We start from the raw sequence: 24,120 nt of genomic DNA, 5'->3' as shown, positions 1-24,120 counted from the left end.
GTCGGGATCCGAAAGCGGTCTTGGTCTGGTCGTTGGACACAAACGAAGTACACGAAGTTGCGTTGACTAACTTTTAACTAAACAAATCCCAAGGAAAAAGCTACTAGATGGATCTACTTATATAGGAGCAAGGGGTGGCGGCCAAGGAGGTGGGAGGACGTCCCAAGGCAGCCTAAAACAAACCCTAGGTCGTACAAGGCTCATGGGCCCAAGTGGAGGTGATGCAACACCTTTGGACGTGTTGTTTGACTCGGATTCTGCTGCAGCGTCAGACTGTTTCGTCCATATCTCAACACTCCAGACGAATTTAAAGGTGAATCCAATTGGGTTGGAAAGAGGACGAAATCTACTTTCCAACAAAAAAAGAATCACCCAATTCAGAGTCCTTATGAATAAGTTGTTGGCATTTTGAAGTCAGGTATGTATGTGTAGTCTGAATCTGAATCCAGAACGTGAGAGAATTGGACTCTATCTTCTCTTGGCCCAAAAGTGACGTGAGAGGACTTTTTGAACAGAACCTAAATTTCTCCTTTCCCCTATCTTCATATGTGGATTGTACAAATGTCCCATACACTTGCAATTAGACAAAACACAAAAGGTGTGAAGTATTTTTGTTCTGGATAACATAAATAGATTATTGAATAGTTTGCACTAGAAATCACCTGACAAATATGCATGTATGCAATATTTTTGGTCGTATCCAAGGTAGTCATGTCCTCATCACCAATGATGTGGCGCAGGTTTTCTATGTGAAGGACATGTCTACCAAACCGAGAAAAAGAAAAGATAAGGAAGCGAATAGATCATACATGAGCCAAAGCGCCACATAGTTCTTTCAAGGAAAAGAGACATCGTGGGAGTGGAGGGCAAGACAGACATGTCTAAAGATTATGAAAAGTTTCATCAAATTCCTCCCTTCAAAGTCAAGGCTGACCCAAGCACCCTGTTAAACGATGAAGATTATCCATGGCTACGGCGCAATAAGCAAAGGACACACGCGAAGAAAAAGTGAATACTTCCTCTCCACAACTATTCTGATGATGGCTTTGATCTAGAATATCACTGCAGTTACATGTCAAGAAATGAAATGCCTTTTGTAACAGATGAGTTTTCGTCTGAAACCCTGATACTTCGAAAGAGATTGTCCATTTTGTACACGAAGTGCATCCAGTTTTTCCATAACCCTCTCAACTTTTTAGCACATGCTATGTGGGTGAAATGATGATACCATGCCAACTTTCAACCTTTTCAGACTTCATTTGTAGTGCTTTTCAATTTCAGGGTCATTTAGCTAAAAACATCAGTAAATGCATGAAAAATACCAAATGAAGTCAGAAAGGGTTGAAAATTGAGGATGTGGCTTTGAATGGTACGTTTTGAACACACACAAAGTTTGGAGTTCAAAAAAATGAAATCCCTTTGTAACAGATGAGTTTTCGTCCGAAACCCTGATACTTCGAAAGAGATTGTTCATTTTGTACACGAAGTGCATCCAGCTTTTGCCGTAACCCTCTCAACTTTTTAGCACATGCTATGTGGGTGAAATGACGATACCATGCGAACTTTCAACATTTTCAGAGTTCATTTGTAGTGCTTTTCAATTTCAGGGTCATTTAGCTCAAAAAACAGTAAATGCATGAAAAATACCAAATGAAGTCAGAAAGGGTTGAAAATTGATGATGCGGCTTTTAATGGTGCATTTTGAACACACAAAAAGTCTGGAGTTAAAATAAGTTCAAAAAAATGAAATCCCTTTGTAATAGATGAGTTTTCGTCCGAAACCCTGATACTTCGAAAGAGATTGTCCATTTTGTACACGAAGTGCATCCAGGTTTTGCCGTAACCCTCTCAACTTTTTAGCACATGCTATGTGGGTGAAATGATGATACCATGCCAACTTTCAACCTTTTTAGAGTTCATTTGTAGTGCTTTTCAATTTCAGGGTCATTTAGCTCAAAGAGTTAATGTGGCGCCCCCGATTTGACCGTACACTAATCATGCACGCAAATGTGTACGATCAAGATCAGGGACTCACGGGAAGATATCACAACACAACTCTAAAACATAAATAAGTCATACAAGCATCATAATACAAGCCAGGGGCCTCGAGGGCTCGAATACAAGTGCTCGATCATAGACGAGTCAGCGGAAGCAACAATATCTGAGTACAGACATAAGTTAAACAAGTTTGCCTTAAGAAGGCTAGCACAAAAGTAGCAACGATCGAAAAGGCAAGGCCTCCTGCCTAGGACCTCCTAACTACTCCTCGAAGCCGAACTCCACGTAGAATCATCCTCGGGATCTCTAGCTCCTGGACTCCAGCATCTGGTTGCAACAATCCGGTATAGAAAGGGGAAAAGAGGGAGAAAAGCAACCGTGAGTACTCATCCAAAGTACTCGCAAGCAAGGAGCTACACTACATATGCATGGGTATATGTGTAAAGGGTCATATCGGTACACTGAACTGCAGAATGCCAGAATAAGAGGGGGATAGCTAGTCCTGTCGAAGACTACGCTTCTGGCCATCTCCATCTTGCAGCATGTAGAAGAGAGTAGATTGAAGTCCTCCAAGTAGCATCGTATAGCATAATCCTACCCGGCGATCCCCTCCTCGTCGCCCTGTTCGAGAGCGATCACCGGATTGTATCTGGCACTTGGAAGGGTGTATTTTATTCAGTATCCAGTTCTAGTTGTCATAAGGTCAAGGTACAACTCCGGGTCGTCCTTTTACCGAGGGACACGGCTATTCGAATAGATAAACTTCCCTGCAGGGGTGCACCACATAACCCAACACGCTCGATCCCATTTGGCCGGACACACTTTTCTGGGTCATGCCCGGCCTCGGAAGATCAACACGTCCCAGCCCCACCTAAGCACAACAGAGCGGTCAGCACGCCGGTCTAATCCTAAGCGCACAGGGGTCTGGGCCCATCGCCCATAGCACACCTGCACGTTGCGAACGCGGCCGCGAGCAGACCTAGCAACCCACACGATCACGGCGGTTACGTCAACACGGTCCAACACGGCGCGCGCCACTCAGTCGCTGACGTCAAGAAGGCTTCGGCTGATACCACGACGCCGGGATACCCATAACTACTCCCGCGTAGATGGTTAGTGCGTATAGACCAAATGGCCAGACTCAGATCAAATACCAAGATCTCGTTAAGCGTGTTAAGTAACCGCGAACGCCGACCAGGGCCAGGCCCACCTCTCTCCTAGGTGGTCTCAACCTGCCCTGTCGCTCCGCCATAAAGTAACAGTCGGGGGCCGTCAGGAACCCAGGCCCACCTCTACCGGGATGGAGCCACCTGTCCTTTTAGCCCCCTCATCAGAATCACTTGCGGGTACTCAACGAGCCGACCCGACTTTAGTCACCACATGTGTCATGTATATAATGTATATAGTATATACCCGTGATCACCTCCCAAAGTGATCACGGCCCATTAGTATAGCATGGTAGACGGACAAGAGTGTAGGGCCACTGATGGAACACTAGCATCCTATACTAAGCAGTAGGATAGCAGGTAAGGGTAACAACTGTAGCAACAATGACAGGCTATGCATCAGTATAGGATTAACGGAAAGCAGTAACATGCTACACTACTCTAATGCAAGCAGTATAGAGAAGAATAGGCGATATCGGGTGATCAAGGGGGGGGCTTGCCCGGTTGCTTTGGCAAGAAGGAGGGGTCGTCAACTCCGTAGTCGAACTGGGTAGCAGCAGCGTCGATCTCGTAGTCTATCGGAGAAGGAGAGGGGGAAGAAACAGTAAATACGGAGCAAACAAAGCATCACAAAACATAAGGAGGCAAAACGCGGTGCTAGGTATGCTCTAACGTGGTAGGAGGTGATACCGATGAAGGGGGTAAACATCCGGGATAGCGTTCCCGGTGTTTCGCGTTTTCGGGCAGAGGTGCCGGAGGTGAAATGTTGCAGGTTCACTATGCTAGGGACGCGTGCCGGACGTACGGGCTGCGTATCCGGATTCGTCTCGTCGTTCCGAGCAACTTTCATGTTGAAAATAATTTAATCCGAGTTACGGATTAAAAGATATGATTTTCTAAAGATTTACTAATTTTGAAATTTAATTAATCATTTAATTTAATTCGAAATTGGATTTATGACATCAGCATGATGTCATGCTGACATCAGCAGTCAACAAGGGTTGACTAAGTCAAACTGACATGTGGGTCCAATGGGACCCACCTGTCATTCTCTGTTTAGGTTAATTAGGGTTTATCTAATTAATTACTGTTTAATTAAATTAACTAATTAATTAGATTAATTTAAACAGGATTAATTAACTTAATAATTTAGTTAATTAATTAAATAAATAAATAAATTTATTATTATTATTATTATTTTAATTCTTTTTTTGTTTACATTATCTAACAGGGGCGGGCCCCATGTGTCAATGGCCCAGGGCCTTAGCGGGCGCTGGGCAGTGGTTACGGGTGCGGGCACTGGTTACGGGCGCTCGTGCCCGAGGCCACCAGGGGCGGGGAGCAAGCCAGGAGGGCGCGCGCCGGTGGCCACGGCGCGGCTGGAGCCGGGGGGTACCGGTGGCCAGAGGCAGTGCAGAGGGGCGAAGGGAGCAGGGGGCGTGGGCGAGGCAGAGGTCAGGGCGGCCGCGATGGCCAACGGTGCGGCGACGTCGGTGGCGCAGGGGACGAAGTGCGGGGCCGGCGACGAGTAGGCCCGCAGGCGACAGAGGAGCAACAGCAGGGGTGGACGCGGTCAGGGACGGCGATGCGCGCCGCGGGCGGGCGTGGAGGCCAGGGAGCGCCAGGCGGGGCGCCCGTGGGATGCGCCGGGCGTGAGCGGGGGGGTGTCCAACGGGGCAGGGGGAGGAGAAAGGAGAGGGAGCATGGGGAGGCGCTCACATCTGTGCCGTAGGGTACATGGCAACGGGGCGCGAGGTGGGGGACGGGGACGACGTGCGGCGCAGGGGAAGACGAGGAGGCAGTCCGGCGACGGTGTGGCGGTTCCAGGGCGAGGTCAGCTCCGGGCGGCGGCGATCCGGTGACGGGGCCACGGGTGGTGGCTCGGGCCGGGGTTGTCGAGGCCGACGCGGGGAGGCGAGGTGGCAGAGGAGGTGGTCGAGGTCCGGCGAAGGGCAGCACCAGCGTCGGGGCACGGGGAAGGGGGGTCGACGCGGGCGTCGAGGCGATGGGGGCGTCCGGCGACGGGGGCGAGGCGGCGGCGTCGCGGTCGTTGCCCCGATCCAGATGGGATCGGGGAGTGGGGGAGCGAGGGAGTGGGGAGGTGGGGGTTAGGGTTTCTGTTGGGGTGGGGATAAGGCGAGTGGGGTGGCCAGTTGGGCCTGGTGGGCCGGTCGGGTGGCCGTGCGGCCTGGAGGCCTGCTGGGCCGGTTGGTCCAGCGTGGTGGGAGGGGGTTTGTTTCCTTTTTCTTCTTTTTTTTTCTTTTTTATTTATCTTTTCTTTTTTTGTTCTATTTAATTTTGTTTTATAAATTATAAATATTGCACTATCATTAGTGGTTTAAAATATGTCACTACCACAAAAGTTTGGCAACTTTAATTAAATTAGTTAGAATAATTTTCTATTAAAAAGGTATTTAAATAATAGTTTAAGCCTCTGATTTAATTGCTTTAGTGTATTCAAATTCTTTGTAAAAAATGATTTCTCCAACAATATTACTCATGAATTATTTGTCATAGTTTGTACTTTTTAGTTTTGATTTTTGAAAACTTTAAATTTTGACTTTGATTTAAATTTGAATATGAACCGGCTTTGACTCGAGTGAGATTAGCAACAGTAATGATGGTGACCTCGCATCATTAGCAGGGGATTACTGTAGCTTAATTATCCGGGCGTCACAGTTAACTAATAGCAAAAAGAATGAACTAGAAAACTTTTATAAAAACTCTAATAGCAAAAAGAATGAACTAAAAGGAATCAATTAAAATATTCTGTTATGATCAACTAAAACAAAACTATATTATTCTTCAATAGCAAAAAGAATCAATTAAAAAGCTTTTATAAAACTCTAATAGCAAAAGGAATCAACTAAAAAGAATCAATAAAAATAAAATTTATGCAACTGAAATTATATAAAATTTATGCAACTAAAAAGAATCGATTAATTTTTTTGTTATGATCAGCTAAAACAAAACTATAATATTCTTCAATAGCAAAAAGAATCAACTAAAAAGGTTTTATAAACCTCTAGTATTTTTCAAACTACAATTATATAAAATTTATGCAACTAAAATTATCAAAGTATTTTTTGTTCAAAACATTAATAGGAAAAGAATTTGCATACAGTATTTTTTGTGCGAAACTTTAATAGCAAACTAAAATAACAAAATCTGTTTTTGATTTAAACACCCATTTAAAATAACCTAAAAATTACCAAATTGAATATAATGATAAAACACACTAATATTAAATAGCAGGAAAAAGAACCACTCAAAAATCTATATTTAAAGTAAAGTTATTCACAAACTAGTGATTCACACAAATTTAAAATAGCAAAAAACAAAACAAAAATACTAAAAAAAATTAATAAATGCCACCTGCTGGGCCACTACAGCCTGCATACGACTAGAAACCCAACCCGCTAGTTGGGCCAGGATGCAAGCCCGCAGTAGGCCCACAGGTAGAGAGAGTGTGTTTAGGCCCGTAGGCCTGTATAAGAGAGGAGCTCGAGAGGGTTGGTGGAGCCGCGCTTATAAACCCCTCTCGACGCCTCTTAGCTAGCGAGGTGGGGCTAAACATCCACCCGCTCGACGTCGTGCCAGCCGCACCCTTTTCGTCCCGGTTGGTGGCACCAACCGGGACCAATGCCCCCCTTTACTCCTGGTTTGAGCCACCAACCGGGACTGAAGGTCTCTGCTTCCCGCCCTTTGGGTTGCTTAAAATAGACCTTTGGTCCCGGTTGGTCATGAACCGGGACGAAAGGGTGGCATTGATCCTAGTTGGTGTCACAAACCGGGACTAAAGGGTGGCGCTATATAAGCCAACACTTAGGATTTTCCCCCAAATTCTCACATTCTCCCCCGACGCCGACGCCTTGCGCCTCGACGCCGCCAGGCTGCTCTGCCCGCTCCTCGTCTCCGTCGCCGTCCCTGCCCCGATGCCGGCCGCTGCTCCCTGCCCCGACGCCGTCCCCCTCTCCCATCATCGTGCCCTGCCTCCTCCTCCTCGTCGCCGCGCGCCCCTGCCCCGACGTCGCCCTGCCTCCTCGTCGCCGCCCCCAGTGAGCTCGCCGCCCCTCTGCTCATTATATATGATGATATATATAGTTATGATATATATATATATATAGACAATTTGATGAAATGATATATATATAGATGATATGAGTTCTTTGATGAAATGGTGATATGAATATATATATATATATATATATATATATATATATATATATATATATATATATATATATATAGTTCACTGTGTTAGATGATTTGATGAAATGATGATATATATATAGATGATATGATGATATATATATGATGCTCTGTTGGAAACTATTAATTTTTCTGTTGTAATTTTGTTAGATAATTTTTTCTGTAGTATATATAGATGATATGATGATGATGATATATAGATGATTTTCATTATGGTGATATATATATATATAGATTATTTTCATTATGGTGATATATAGATTATTTTTCTTTAGAATTTTTCTGTAGATGATATGATGATGATGATTTTTAGATGATGATATATAGCTAGAGTTCTTTGATTGTGATGATAGATGATGATGATATATAGAGTTCTTTGATTGTATGAAAACTTGGTCAATTTTTTTCTGTACCTCCTCGTCGCCGCCCCCGACGTCGTCCCTGCCGCGACGCCGAGCGCCGATGCCGGTCGCCGCTCCCCGCCCCGACACCGAGCCCCCGACGCCGGCCGCCGAGCCCACCGGTCTTTAGCTCATGTGAACATATTCCCATTGTTTTTTTGTTCACAGAATATTTTTTTGTTCATAGAAATTAGTTAAAATTTACCAAGTTACTAAGTTACTAAGTTAAAATGTTCATATATTCAAAATGAGTTAATTAAAAGACTCACTAAGTTAAAATTTACCCCCTCCCCGATAACTTCGACATGATGGGGGGACGTAGGACGTGCATGAGAGCGAGGCGGTCCGCTCGCCCGACCAACTATCGAGACCACCCAAACCCTAGAAGAAAGAGTGTTGTTGTCGATCTACCCCGGCCCTCCCCGATAACTTTGACATGAGGGGGGACCTCGGACATGCATGAGAGAGAGGCGGTCCGCTCGCTCGACCAACTATCGAGGCCACCCAAACCCAAGAAGAAAGAACGGCATTGTCGATCTACCCCCTCCCCGATAACTTCGACATGAGGAGGGACGTCGGACATGCATGAGAGAGAGGCGGTCCGCTCGCCCGACCAACTATCGAGGCCACCCAAACCCTAGAAGAAAGAGTGTCGTTGTCGATCTATCGTTGCCGGCATAGGTCAATAGGGTAGAATACATGGATAGTTTGATCTCCTGCATAGCGATTATTTTTTGCAAAGTGTCCTCTCCTGAAAGTATAACCCCGATAACTTCAACATGAGGGGGGCCGTCGGACATGCATGAGAGAGGTGGTCCGCAACTAATCCATTGCTCATATATGCATATGATTCCTGTTGTGATTAGCTAGGTCTATGTTTGCCACTAATCCATCTCTCATGTTTGTATATTACCATGTTGTAATATTTTGTCGTTTCTCAACGACACCGATGGTTAGGAAGGAGAGGATGACGGCTCCGTTGATCCAACAATGGAGGAGGAAGGAGATCATGATGGCTTCGATGAACGAATGGCGGAGGAAGGAGATCATGATGACGGCTCCGGTGACCGAACGGAGGAGGGAGCTGTTGCAAAGTCCGGTGAGGTATATATATTAATTAAGCCTGTGCTGACTTGATGCATTAATTGTTTTGGTATGTACATATATTAATGCTTCTTTCTTATTTTAGCCCTCCGGATCGAGCCAAACTTCCGTAAGGAGACGAGGCCCGAAGAAAAGGTTGCGCCAGGATGAAAAGTTCACGATCACAGAAGTCGCGAAAGATGGCCAACCGATTGCTCCCAAGTGGACCAAGGACGTATTCGTACATCAGTGTGGAGTTGATGTTAGGGACAGCGTCCCGATCAACGTCCAAGAATGGAATACGCCGAAGGACCCTGAAGCTTCTTATGTCTAGGATAGACAGAAAGATGATCTTTGGACCTCGCTGATGACAATTTTCAAACTACCGCCAGAGGAGGAGCCAAATAACCCAGTTATAGAACGAAAGGTCAAGGTGTTTGCTCTTAAGAAGATGGCAGAACTATTCAGGAACTGGAAGAAGGAGTTGAACACAAAGTTTGTCGACAAAGGGAATACTCCAGAATTCATCGGTCGAGATGAGAAGATAAGAGTCACTGGCCCGCATTTGTGGCCTACAAGAAATCGAAGAAGGGTAAGAAAAGGTCACTGACAAACAAGCAAAATGCTGCAAAGAAGAAGTATCACCATCACACGGGGTCAGGTTGCTACTACAAAGCCCGACCGTTGTGGGACAAAGCTGAGCAAGACCTGCTTGCTAAAGGAGTCCAACCAGCGACATTGCACTGGCCAGATCATTTAAGGACTTGGTTCTTCGGGTTTGGGGAAACTTTGGAGCCAGAAACAGGGGACTGTGTTTGGACGGACGAGCAACTTGCAATGCCCATCAAGAAGCTTCAGACAGCAATCAAGGCTGCGCAGGAAGGGACGTTCATTCCCGACAGAGAAAAGACAGAGAAGGACGAGCTGACAGAGGCCCTCGGGAATCCTGAGCACCCTAGATGAACACGAGGCACACCAGGCTCCATTCCGTGAGTGCATGGGTTTCCCGACAGCGATGGTAATAGAAGCCGAGAGAGAAAGAGGAAAGTGGAAGCAACCGAAATGCAGAGGCTCGGTGCAAGATTAGTAAAGCTAGAGGAACTTTGAGAGCCAGCGAGCTACCGGCCAACCATCTCAGTGGCACAAAGATCCTTGCTTCGACACTGCCCCAGAAGCTACCCCACCATCTCAGCGGAGAAGCAGCGTGGCTTCCACGGAGCTCATTCAGCCTGATTTCACGGCTCCTCGCTACCCCGTGGGTAGTATCACGGAGGCTGAACATTGCGAGCTAATGACGAAATGCCAGAACCTGACCTTGAAGGCAGCGGTCAGCTCTGTTGTACCTCCTCAAGCTGAGGGAACTTTTCATTGCCGTCTGATTCCACATGGCTATGTTATTGTGACGGTGGATGAAATAATGGAGGGATTTGAGGAGTTGGAGCTTAACTACCCTCCAGGTGAAGGGGAGATTCATCTGGAAAATGCTTTAAGGAGTACCTGTCTATGGAGAAATGAGTACATCAAGCTTCCAAACTGGACGCCTCCTCCTCATCCGGCGAGTCAAGGCACTCCGCCTCCTCCTCCGCCGCGTCAGGGCACTTCGCCTCCTCCTCCGCCTCGTCAAGGCACTCCGCCTCCTCCGGTGCATCAGGGCAGTACTCTGCCTCCTCCTCCGCCTCCTCTAGCGTGTCAGCGGACTCCGCCGCGTCAGCAACAGCGGAAGAGAGACACCACCACTCCAGCGGCTAGCAGTATAAGAGGCGGGAAGAAATACAGATCTGGTCCAAGCCTGAAGCCTCTTCCAAAGTTACCATATGAGAGGACTGACGAGGAAAACGCGGACATCTGTGCTGCCGAAGTGAGGGCCCATTTTGAACGGAAACCTCCACCTCTGAAGGAAACGGTAGATCCGGTGAAAGCGAAGCGCACTCTGGATGCCCTGAAGCGACCACCACCGCCTCCGCCGGATTCCAACTATGACCGATGTATTAAAAAGACATATGATGAAGCACGGCGGTCGGGAAGTACTTCCAGTGATGCAAGATTAGCACAACGAAGAAGTGGGAAAAAAATTCCCCAGCCCGGCGAACAGGCGAAGCAATCGTGCTCCCCGCTCAAGGTGTCTAGCGATATCATCGCTAATCATCCGGGGCTAGTGCCCGGTACCAATCTTGGTGATTACCTGGGCGATGATGTACAGTTTGAAATGTTAGAGGTAGTAGAGATCTTCAGATATGAGCATGGGAAACCTCTCGTCAAACCTGATCATCCTTCTCTAACAACGATGATGCGAAGATTGCATGAATGGTACATGGATACCTACAGGAAGTCTGGGAAGGATAGTTTGATGGTGAGAATTAAAGATGAGCACGACTTCATTGGAGTCGATCTGATGCCTGTTGAATTTGTGGAGTTATTTCAGTTATTCAATCAAGACGCCCTTAACAAACAACTCATGACTTGCTACTGTCTATAAGTATTACTTATGTAATTAAGTCTCTATAGCTCAGCTCGTTCATTGCATGTATATATAATTATCCTCACTATATTATGCAGATTGAAGATCCTCGAATGCAAAAAGGACAAATCTATGACCCTGGGTTCATTAGCCCAAATACCGTAAATGAATTTATGGTACAAAACAGTCAAAGATACCGAGGAAAACTTGCTAGAATCGTTCCTTCGACATCAAAACAAAGGGAAAATACTCTTTCCTTACAACTCCAAGTGAGTGTTACTGTCTTGTGCATATTCGGTTTCACTTACTCAAGGTTATCGTAATGTAATTGATGAGTTATACATCCGCAGCTTCCACTTTATTCTGCTAGAGATTAAGCTTGACGGGGGAGTAGTAACTGTTTTAGACTCGAGACGTAAAGATCCCCAGGATTATGCGGACATGACTGCAATGCTCCAGAAGTAAGTTCAATCATTATCGCGCCATATCGGCAACTTTTGTTCATTTCCTGATATCAAGTAATCATTTTCTTTGCATGGCAGGGTTTGGAAAAAGTTCACTGGAATGGTTCCGGGTCTGTAGAAGGAGCTGCAGTTTACACACCCCAAAGTAAGTAGTACTATCTAGTTCCGCGCATCTCTCATTGATTCTTGTTTCATCAATACCATTATTATGCTTGATTATTAGTTTGACTGAACTCTATTCTCGTAAAGTGCTTGTGACAGGAAGGTGGCAATAATTTATGTGGATACTACGTTTGCGAGTTCATCCGCCACTCGACCTCCGAGCGGGGCTACTCTGACAAACAATTTGAAGTACTTAAACAATAATATTCACAATTTTATTTTATTACCATCAATTGTGTTGAGTTTCATTCATATATATGTAATGACCCCCTTCTTTAAATTAGATGTGAGAGATGCGGCAAGAACTCCTACCACATGATCGCATACGAGCAATTCAAGAGGAATTGGCGGGATTCTTTCTTGACCACGTCATACATAAAGATGGAGAATACCATACGAAAATTCAATGGGAGTTTGGCGCTTGATGATGTCAGGGATGTTATATTGTATATATGTAGTAGTGTCGGATGGATATACGAAAACTTGTTGTTCGACCAATCTCGGAGAAAGAGAGGTCACTTCTCTCGGTATATGTTCATGACGATCTTGTGTAATTAATGGTTCCTTCATTTGCTTACTAGCGTCGAGTTCTCTCTATATGTAGTAGCTAGCGTCGACCAAGCACGGAGAAAGAGAGGTCACTTCTCTCTATATGTAGTAGCTATAGCTAACACAATATATGAAACCCCTAAATTAACCCTCCAAAACCCCTAAACCCCCCTTTAAAAAAAACCAGCGCCTGCGAGCTGCTGACGCGTGGCTGCCTTTTGGTCCCGGTTGGTGTAACCAACCGGGACTAAAGGTCCTCCTCCATGGGTGCCCCTCAGCGGCCACGTGGACCTCCTTTGGTCCCGGTTCTTAAGCCAACCGGGACTAAAGGTTTTGGGCACAGTCCCGTCTGTTTTGTCCCGGTTCCAGAACCGAGACTAAAGGCCCTCTGGAACCGGGACTAGTATCCTGTTTTCTACTAGTGTTGGTTAATGTCAAACACTCTACATTCAAGGGGCGCAAGCTTCATCACAATTTCATCTTTGTCAGATATGTTTCCCGGGGACTGCACAGACACAAGGCTGAAGGGGTGTTGCTCAAGCTTGATATTTCGCGCGTGTTCGATTCGATCTCATAGTCATGCATATTCGAGGTGTTGAGGGCTAAGGGCTTCTCCGATCGCTGCACGTCTTGGATTTCCATCTTACTATCTACGGCGAGCTCGAGGGTAGTGGTTAAGGGCAATGTTGTCGACAAATCCAGGCATGCTGAGGGTTCCGTCAGGGTGTTCCCTCTCCTCCTTACTCTTTGCCATTGTGATGGAGGTGCTCACTACCTTGTGATCAAAGCAGATGAGCTAGGGGTGATCAGTGCAATGCCTGGTTGTACCCCTCTGCAAAGGTTTGCCGTTTATGTTGGTGACGTCGTGTTGTTCATTAGGCCTTCGAATATGGATCTAGTATTTGTGTGTGAGGCTCTCAATATCTTTGGGCATGCGTCAGGTCTGAACATCAACTTCTTCAAATCTTCAGCTATTCTTATTCGTGGAGAGGAGACAGATCAAGGGTTAGTGGTTGTTGCTCTACCATGGAAGATGGATGCATTCCCCTACAAATACTTGGGATTACATCTCTCGATTAACAACTTGCAAGATGTGAATGGCAACTGATCGTCGATAAAGTGCTGAAACTGCTGCCGGGTGGCAAAGGGAGTTGATGGAGCGTAGTGTGGTCGCCTCACGCTGGTTCAATCGGTGATACGCGCTAGGCCAAGTCATTACCTGCTGGTGGCCGAGACTCCTAAGTGGGCGCTTGATCGCGTTGACAAAGGTTGCAAGGCATTTTGCTACACGGCTTCTAAAGAAATTCATGGGTGACAGTGTTTCGTGGCATGGAGCAAAGTTTGCAAGCCGAAAGACCTTGGGGGTTAGTGGCATCAATCTGAAGCTATACAACCTAACGTTGTGCCTGCGCTGGTCTTGGCTAAAGTGCATGGATCCCTCCCAGCCTAGGCAGGGCCTACCCATGGCTACCCATCCGAAAATGGCGCCTGCGCCCATGGGTTGCAGGACTTTCATTTCGCATGTTTTCTTATGCGAGCAAGAGGACAACACGTACGGTCCACGGATCATATCTTGATGCAATGTGTGTGTGTACTAGGTAGGTGTGGTTCGATAGCTTTCATGCGGTGCAGCTGGACTGTGTGTTAATACCTTCTCGGATGGACAAGCAGCTCAAGGAATGGTGGTGCAAAACGCGAAAGGGGATTCCCAAATATAAAAATGTCAGGCTTTGATTCCTTGGAGATGCTGGCTTGCATGTTGGACTGTTTGAAAACAAAGGAACACAAGGGTTTTCAATAACCGATCACAACAACTACCGGTGGTGGACCTGTCACGTTTCATCTTCCGAGAGCTGAGAATGTGGTTGACTGCAAGATGACGAAAGATCATGGCTAGTTGTGAGCAATAGAGTTCAGGTGGAAGCTTCCCTTACGTTTTGCTTTCAATAGGCTTGCTTGTTTTGTTTTCAGGTTGGATCCTTCCGATCTACGCTATTTTTTATCGGCGGCGGTTGCTGTTCTGCTGCGCTGGTCCTATGGGGCCTTCGCACGACGACTTTTCGACTGTCAACTACAACAAGTTTTGCCCGGCTCCGGCGAGGGAGGGGCAATGACGGTGGCGCGCCTTCGACTCGCTTCAGTGCTTGTAGTTGTTGCTAGGTGGTCTACGGATATGGATGTAATTTTTGTTATTTCTAATGTTTGTTGTACTGTCATACTTGAAGATGAATAGATCAGAAGTTTTCACGCATAAAAAAAATAGGCGTGCTTGTTTTGCTTTCGTGGCTATTTGTGAGCAGTATTGCTTGTTTTGCTTCCGTTTCTTTCGTTTCCTCTTCTTCTTGCTTCTCACTTGGGTGAAAGCTTTGTACTATACTCTCTCCTATAAAGCAATGGTACGCGTTTCGCATACTTTCGGAAAAAAAAAGTGCACTGGTAACGCGGCACGGCGTTCATCAACCAGTCGACCGGCAGGATAACCGCCGAATATCCCTGTCTGGCGCTCCTTTTTCTAGGGAAAAACCCCTTCGAGTTCGGTTGGGCTGGTTCGGGCACATCACATGCGTACGCTCATCGCCGGCCCTAGCTCACGCGACTAGTAAACGTGGGAGCTGCTGTGGTGGACGGAGACCAAGCTAGACACGAGACGCTTCCGTGCGGGTTCGGTTGGACGCACACGGCGCGCCTGGTCCGCTGCACCGACGACGTGCATGCTGCAGAGCGACGTCGCCGTCGTCCCGTGCGTGCTGCGCGCGAAGCTGGCGGAACGACACGAGTACGATGGCCACGCAAAATCACGCATGGATCGGTCGCCTGCTCCGGCAGTGTGCGTGCCAACAACGTACGTAGCACGTCGCTACCGGAGCAGTTAGCCGGTACAGACTACCGGAACACCCACGACACGCACGGACGCAATATTGATTGGCTGATCTAGATTAGATAGTGACCAGTAGCTAGCTAAGCTAGACGGTTAACCTAGTCATCAGCCCAGCATGCTCAAGTGCATGTGCATGCATGCACTACGTATACGTAAATACGCTGGTACGTAACGCTTTCCGAAATCCGAATTGACTCTATCGATCTAGGGGTGTTTGGTTCAGGGACTTTTTAGTCCCAGAGACTAGAAAAAGTCCCTAAAAAGTCTCTAGAAACCAAACGGGAGGGACTTTTTCTACAGGGACTAGAAAAAGACTCTACTAAAGAGTCTTTTTTGATTAGTCCCTGGGACGTCCTAGTACTTCTGAACCAAACACCCCCCTACACATAATAGTCAGTCGGTACACGTAATTAAACCGCGATGAAGACATGCTTTCGAAAAACATGTAGACATCTCATGAGGAGAATGCGCGTGTTTGTTTCTCATCCGGGTGAGGGTGACCCATGCAAGACGGAAAGAAAAATCTACTCCCTCCGTTTCTAAATATAAGTTTTTTTAGAGGTTTCAAATGAAATATAACATGTTTCTAAATATAAGTCTTTTTAGAGGTTTCAAATGAACTATAACATACAAATATATATAGACATATTTTAAAGTGTAGATTCACTTATTTTGCTTCATATGTAGTTCCTTGTTGGAATTTCTAAAAAGACTTATTATAGTATACATATTTCTGAAATTGGCGTGCGTTATAGTATTTTCTTTGAGCCAGAACATGATTTACTTTCTTCCAGCCAAAACATGCTGCATATTACCATTATAGTTTCGTCTTAAATCAAACTTTATATTAACCAAGTTTTTATAGAAAACTATGAACCTTTACAAATCAAAACCATTAGATTTATCACAAGATATATTTCTATATGATACAAATTCAGTATTGAAAAAGGTCATATATTTTTTATAAAGTTGGTCAGTGTGTTTGATTTCACAAAATATCTACTTCCTCCTGTTTTTTCAGTCCGAATATTAGTTGTGTTTGAAATCAAAATTTATGTACCTTGACAAAAATATATAGAAAAAATATTAACACATACAATACCAAATCAATACCATTAAATTCATCATTGAATATATTTTCACATTATATAGATTTGTTATTGTAATTGCTCATATATTTTTTCTATAAACTTGGTCAAACTTTATAAAGTTTGACTTCAATGAAAGCTAATATGCTGACTAAATTAAAACAAAGCAAGTAATATGCACTATATTATGGCACAGGAGAATAACATAGTTCAAATAATACAAATGTAATTTAAACTACTTTTAACTCAAAAATAAAGTGACTAGTTCCTTGAAGTAAGCAATTATCATTATTGGTTCCTTTGTTGTCTACTCGTAGTGTCAAAAACACTCTTATATTATGGGACGGAGGGAGTAATTAAGTTTTCATATAAGTTAAAACTGTCCCGTAAGAAACTATTTTTCACACAAGTTAAAACTGTGTCCAGTAAAAATACAATTTTCACACAAATTAAAACCAGAACAGTCTCCACTAACGCAGCATGAAACTAGCCACGATTTAAGTGCTTCAATAACGGTGTATAATGGTTCAGTAAAAATCTGAGCTCCAATATAAGATGGAAGTATTTCCCTTTTCTTCCAGAACATCTTTTTGGCTATAAAAAGGAGAGAAGGCAAGCTACTGGGAGGGAGTCAACAGGACAGGGAGCTGGCGTCTGACATATTTACTGAACCATGCATGTGAAAAGATATTGAACCAAAGAACAGTCAAAAACATGAATAGCAGCCAACAGCTCAATTTCGACCAGTTATTCTGCTGTCTAACTTTATCCTTTTCGAGCCGTTCTGTTGCTCCTGCTGCCTTGAAGTGGCAGATGAGTCATGTAGAAACGTGCAATTAGCTCCGTTGCGACACCCTCTCGGGCCGTTGAAGTAGGCACATGGTCTTGTTGGCCTCGTTTTCGTATCTCTGTTCACCATAGAAGCACCGTTCATAGCATCAATACCATTAGTTTGGGGAGGAACAGATTGATGGTACATTCCAAACTGCCTTCCATGTTGTTCAAATGATTCCTGCCTCTCACCACCATGCTGATGGATAAGGGTTTTGTAATAGTTGATAGCCCTTGGTGGAGCACCTGAAAAATTCATAGCTGGACTACTTGAACCCGGTGGATAACTCATAGCTGGATTTGAACCCGGTGCATGACTCATAGCTGGATTTGAGCCCAATGGATGACTCATAGCTGGATTTGAACCCGGTGGATGACTCATAGCTGGATTTGACCCCGGTGGACGACTCATAGGTGGATTTGAACCTGGTGGACGACTCATAGGTGGATTGGAACCTGGTGGACGACTCATAGGTGGATTTGAACCTGGTGGATGACTCATAGGTGGATTTGAACCTGGTCGATGATTCATAGCTGCCGGTGGAAGATTCATAGCTGGACTAGAACCGGGTGGATGATTCATGGGAACTGGAGGATATCCTTGAGGCGGTCGATTCATCATTGGCAGTGGGGCCATTGGTGATGGAGGTGGCAGGGTGGAATTTGTGTTCTGGAAAGTTGTCATATGATTGGAATATGAGGCAGGGGCAGTCATTGTCATTTGGGGGGGTGGACACGGTGGCATTGGGGCAACAACAGAACTACTAGTAGATTGTTCATTTCTAATTTGGTTGTATTCTTTCATTAACCTCTCAACTTGTACAGGATCACTTAGTATTTTAACAAGTAGATCTCGGTCAACCATACTTCCCTTTTGGTTGCTCTGCATTATTGCAGTGTATGCAGCAGAGGCTGCAGCCAACACATCAGCTTCAACGCCAGTGGATCCACCAGGCTGCTGTTGTGCAGGAGTAATTGGAGTATTTGACACTTGCAGCCCATTGATTTCTGCAGGGCCATAGTTATCGAACTGATGGTAATCGTTTGGTTGATCAAGCAATGGTCCTTCCGACTGATCTGAAGCATCATCATCTTCGACAGGGATCACAGGAACCAATGGGGTTCCGGAGTCATCATAATGGGAGTCTTTCACATCAGGAGAAACAAATGGGCTGGATTGGCACAAAGAGCTTATATGAATAACAAATATGAAGCGTCAAAAAGGAGAATCTGTAAACATATATGAGAAGCTTGCTTACTTTGGAGGAATGTTCGATGCACGTGGATAAATAGCCTCAAGCACTCCAAACATTCTCTCATTTTGTACAGCAATCTCCCTGCTTTCTTCTCCAGAGGCAAGGTGCCAGTTTGGGTTCAGCAATATCTGAAACCAAGACAATATAGAAAAATGAGACGATATTGAAAATATCTAGAAAGTTTGTGCAACACGGCAGTCTAAATCATGAGTCTTACATGTGGTGGGCATTTCCACCTAATAAGAGGAATTTGAGATATGTCAATTTTGAGGTCATTGGTTGGCTGCAGTGACTCAAAACCCGGAGGCAGGGAATCATCTGAACTCGGGCTAGCAGCATGCATTAAGGATGCTGAGCCTTTTGCTTGGAGATTGTCTTGAGGTCTTAATCCAGCTTGAGAAGGGGAATCCTCAGATATGAACAGCCTTACCTGACAGATTAACAAATATGTCAAGTGGTGTTAATATTTACATTTTACAATGTTTTAGTGACAGGAAACGAAAAATCTATGCTAACTCACTGCGTTCGGATAATTACTATACAAAAACTGATACAAAGAACACCTTGAACCTAATTAACTATTCTCTTCAGGACTGATACAAAGCACACCTTGAACCTATAGCACTACCCATAAAAAATTTCTTGAATCGGGAAGAAGGTGTACGGCTGACTGTATATCCAACTAACAATATTTTACAGAATAAGAAAATAGCCAATGTTTATGGACAAATAATCACATACTGTTTGTTCATTGCATAGATGTGATGAATGGTGTCTATAAAATTTAATTGGAATCAGGTAAGAGAGATGATTTTCTTCTAACTCTTCACAGAATCCCGATTCAGGATTTCATATAATTCTTAAGAAATTAATAGTAGCATAATCAGGGCACTCTGATCTCAAGAAAAATAATATTAGCACAATCAGGGCACTCAGATCTCAAACAAAACAAAATGAGATTTTGAGGAGCGGTTCAGTGAAATATTAGTGCAGTTTAGACCTTTTTCAATGTAAATCAGGTAATATAGAAGATGATTTTCTTCAGCCTTACCACAACGTATGTTCAGGACTTTATACTATCTACAACAAAAGAAATGTAGCTCAATCAAGGTATTCTAATGTCCAAGAAATTTAAAGCAGATTTTGAGGACAGGTTCTGTCATATATGATAATACCAGTAAAATTCTATAGGCAGAACAACCGCTTGAGATTTTTATATGGATAAGTAGTGCAAGCTAAGAAATGATGCTAGATACCATGAAGTGAAGGCTTTCAACAACACACACTGAAAATCATATAAACGATTTACACATAGTGCAGCAGCAAATGGATTGATATGACTAGAACAAAAATACATATATGCACATTTTCCTGTCATCGCAAGCATATGCTGTAAAGCTGTAACGAATGTGAGCCAAGAAAGATATGTATGATCCAGGGAGTCAATGACTAGACTTATCAACCTAAACTTAGCATCATAGTGCATAGCACACATGTAAAAGGCTGATCTATGAGCGAAAAATCGAGTAATGGCAAGCATGAGTGCAAAGTAACTTCTTTTTGCGGGGAGAGTACAAAGTAACTGACAAGACAATAATCAAGCAATGACAAGTACGAACAAGAAATCTGTGGTTTTGCAGATATAAAAATGCAATCACTTAGGGATGGTAACTGAGAAGACAAGCTTCCATATAGTAGTTGTATATAATGGTCCCTTGGCTTCAGCTAATAAATGCATTATCTCATTAAATAATGGTATCTCATGCTGAACAATGAGTAAAGTGAACTTCACCATTGGTACTTTATAGCATATACAAAGAATTTTGCTGAATAAATGGCCATCTAATGCCTCTAGCTCCAGAAAAACAATGTGATAAATTATAAGAGCTTCACATGGTTTAACAGGACAAACAACGTTCTTTAACAGAAAACAGGAGAACCTAGTGAATCACTAATTTCTGAATGAACTTAAATTAAAATTGTGCCATCTGATTGTTTGCATTCTTGTTTTACTATAGGCTGCATTTACCCATATCTTTTGTTTTCTGCATGCTATATTCAATTTCCAATGATTAAGCTCAGGCATATTACCAGTCCTCCAGAACAAATATGCTGCTGGGCTATTGTGTTTATTTTTGTGTAAATCTAGATTCTGTTGCATTCTAAACTTCAAACATGTGCATTAGCACAGGCTATGCATACTGTTTATTATAACTTAATTTGTGTAGACAGACAGTGCTAATTTGATGAACTGGCATTATTATGTAGAAGTGAAGCATGAGATATATTCTGTATTGCGCATCTAAAAATTTAAGGAACAACTCCCGCTTAAGAAAAATTGCAATGTTTACTCAAGGCTTTTGTCCCTGCTGGAGATCATGAATGGTAAACTATGAAATGATTGTCAGCCATCAGTGACAGTGTATTGCATGCATGATAGTACACCGACCGATCACTAGTTATTATTATTAATAGAGAGAATTTGGATTTATGGCATACACTGTAGTTTGAACAGGCTTAGTCAGCAAGAAAAATGTAACTGCACATGCCCGAGTTATGTGAATCCACTAATGATACCACGTGCTATACTGTTGCGCTAGGTGGTAGCAATATTCAGCATAATACTGTGGTTATACTGCTTGATATATGTTGGCATTGGCTCATGAAACAGGATAATGTTGAATTGACAGTTTAATCAATCAACTACTCGTTAACCACAGAGAATGTTGAAACAAAAGATATACATGATAGCGAAGGAAGATTAAATGTGATACTGTATAATTTTGTCTAAAATACGTGCTATATGATACCAAATTCACAGGTGGTGTCATGTTGTTACTAGATGCAATTGTTTAGTGTTTCACTCATCATTCACATTGGAGTTCCCCTTTGCTTGTCTCCCCCCACATTGTCTGCATCCTGATGCTGTTCGATAGACATATGCAGAGGTTGTTCAATTAATCGCGTTTTGTTCTGTCGTCTGTTAATCACGCACCGAAATTATTATCTGCTATGAGCATCTGTATATCCGTGTCAGCAGCGCCAGCAATTCCGCCACGTTTGCAGAACGAAATCCACATCTCATTCTATTCCGCTGCGCTTACTGGATACACAAAACCTAGATGCGTCGTCATCGTTTGTTTTACACACAGCTCCTCCACGCATCTCGCATCTCCAAAGAGAATAAAACAAAAACAAAAGCATACAGCAGGATCGTATCTCACGCGACAACAGATTAAATCATTCGCCAAACAAATCGTGACGCACGCAATCAAGCCAAAAATCCGCAAAAGGCGACGAACGGGTCCTGGAGCGCGAATCCGTGTCCTCGCGCCCGGTGGATTGAACTAGTAGAATCATCAAGTGTTTGTTGGTGGCAGTACCTTGCAGAGGCTGGGTCCGGTGGCCCACGAAACGCGCCGCGACCGCCGCGACCCCATCGTCGCTACCCCCCGCAACAAAACCGAATCGAATCCGATCTAGACGAGACGAGACGAGACGCGCGCGCGCGGAACACCCTACGCCGCAGCAGCAGGGCGATCGACAGAACGGACGGGAGGGCTCGCGGTCGGGGCCGCCTAGGGTTATCCCCTGCCTCCGCGTCCCGGCGGCGGCGGCGGATTTGGAGGGAGGGGGGAGGAGTCGGGAGACGGGAGGTGGTGAAGAGGCGGGGTGGAGGATGTGGTGGCTGGCGTCGGCACCGCTCTGCCCGCTGCCCCTTTGTTATTTGTCGTCGCGTCGATTTGCGTTTCTTTCTTTTCCCCCTTGTGTTTTCTCCTTTATAAGTTCGCGTGCAGCTTCCCACCCCACCGAGCCGAGCCGAGATCGACGCTGCCACGATTTGATTTAATCCGAACACAAACCTAAACCTAACCTGACCCTAAATCCAGGCCAGATCGTGTGAAGTTACCAGGTTGCCCTCCACCTATCAGCTCGCCCCGAGGGCAAATACGTAATCGTGCCGCTACGATCCGTAACCGGTAGGTCATGCAAGACGGCGCGTAATTTTACCATAGTTGGTTAGCAGATTGAGCAAGGTCCATGAGACGTACAGTACTATACTGCTTGACAGAAGCAGGTTAGTCGGAGGTTAGCGTTTTAAGGAGGCGTACTGGACAGGAACTCCTCCTTGACAGGGACCTGCTGCTTATGATGATGATGATGAAAGTGCACAGTTTGGGTGGGTTCCTGCCATCATCACCGTGGCGGCACTGTATTTTCAGCGTGCCCTGTGCCCCCCTCCCCTGACTTTGATTCGCTGACTTTGTGCCTTATTTTACTTTATCATCTCAGTCTCAGCCTGGGGCTCCTTTCATTCAACTTTCGAACGCTTTGCTGGTAACAGAGGTAACCCTACGTGGCTACATGTATGTAACCTCCACCTGAAGAAACCAGAAACCACAATCCTGTGGGGATCGCCGCGAAGCATCTTCACAGTTCTGAAAGCTGCGATACAGGATTCTGGACATGCCTAAGCGCTACAAGTGCCCTGCCCACAGGCTCAACCACGCAGACGGGACACTGATCAAAGCACTTCCAGCTGGCTCTCTGAAAAGCACACTAGGCGCCATCGGCTGCCAGCTTGCTTCATTTCCAGATAACAACCATGTCACGTCGTCGCAACTTGCAACGGCCAAGACAATGACACGGCACGGGAAGCCAGTCATCTCGATCCACATTTCAAGTCACGGCGCATGCCACCGCATAAGCAGTTGAGAGTCCAGCTAGACTCACTTCAGACCATACATCACAAACAGTTATTACAGATCAAAGATCAGAGGGTTGTATTCTCCTATCAGTACCAAACCATACCATGAATACAGCGCTGTTCGTTCGGCAAACCTACTCTTGGTATCGATCAAATGCCAGCATGCCACAACAGCACAAAATGAGGCCCCCCAAAGGGCCTGACGAACCAGCCTCGTTCGTCTATCGCTTCTTAAAACCGTACTTCTTGCGCTCGTAGAAGAGGTCGGTCTTGGCGCTCCCCAGGTTCACGATCTTGGGGCACCCGTCGCGGTCCTTCTCCTGCTGCGTGCACTCCTTGCAGTAGTAGGCGTCCGAGATGCCCACCCCTCCGCAGATGACGCACCTCCCCTGGAACGAGCCGTAGTTGCACTCGTCGCAGACGCGGACGAGGGTGCAGGGGCGCACGTACGAGTCGCAGATGACGCACTTGCCGTCGCACTTCTCACACAGGCGGCCGATGGCGATGCCGGGCTGCTTCCGGCACATGATCAGATCGGGGTGATGCTTCGCCATGGCTGTCGGATGCTGCTAGCCTGTGAAAACCAGGAGCACATTGCTTGTCAGAATCTAGTCATCTTAGGGTGTCAGCAAAAGAAATTAAATGGTAAAAGCATCCCTAAGAGAAATAAACGTGCTAACTCAGCTGACTGCAGCATTGGATGTAGCATCAGGAGAAGCAAATTGCTAATGCGCAAAAGAAATACTGTAAAATGGTAAAGCATCGAATCAAAAGGTAAATTGTTTATTTGGTCACTGGAGCTTTGGACGTAGCATCTCGAGAAGAAGCAAATTCTTATTTGTTGAACTTGCAACCAGTGGCAACTT

General features: G+C 45.0%; 2 protein-coding genes across 2 annotated transcripts in view; both read right to left on the bottom strand.

The window, feature by feature from the left end:
- Nucleotides 1–16,922: 16,922 nt before the first annotated feature.
- LOC123054790 (zinc finger CCCH domain-containing protein 30) lies at nucleotides 16,923–22,299 on the bottom strand. The gene is made up of 4 exons (XM_044478634.1): nucleotides 21,930–22,299; nucleotides 18,764–18,976; nucleotides 18,550–18,674; nucleotides 16,923–18,462 (listed from the first exon to the last, which is right to left on the bottom strand). The coding sequence occupies exons 1-4, from the start codon at nucleotides 21,984–21,986 to the stop codon at nucleotides 17,193–17,195; spliced, it is 1,665 nt and encodes a 554-aa protein (XP_044334569.1). The 5' UTR covers nucleotides 21,987–22,299; the 3' UTR covers nucleotides 16,923–17,192.
- A 972-nt stretch (nucleotides 22,300–23,271) lies between these two features.
- LOC123054792 (PHD finger-like domain-containing protein 5A) overlaps nucleotides 23,272–24,120 on the bottom strand; it is a 2,847-nt gene continuing 1,998 nt past the window's right edge. Inside the window, exon 2 of the mRNA XM_044478638.1 lies at nucleotides 23,272–23,828. Within this exon, the coding sequence (XP_044334573.1) occupies nucleotides 23,476–23,808 (333 nt within the window). The 5' untranslated portion in view covers nucleotides 23,809–23,828 and the 3' untranslated portion in view covers nucleotides 23,272–23,475. The remainder of the gene's footprint in view (nucleotides 23,829–24,120) is intronic.

Source organism: Triticum aestivum, chromosome 2D (assembly GCF_018294505.1).
Source record: "Triticum aestivum cultivar Chinese Spring chromosome 2D, IWGSC CS RefSeq v2.1, whole genome shotgun sequence".
Classification (NCBI taxonomy): domain Eukaryota; kingdom Viridiplantae; phylum Streptophyta; class Magnoliopsida; order Poales; family Poaceae; genus Triticum; species Triticum aestivum.
Note: the sequence above shows the minus strand (reverse complement) of the source record. Positions and strands in the feature narration are given on the sequence as shown.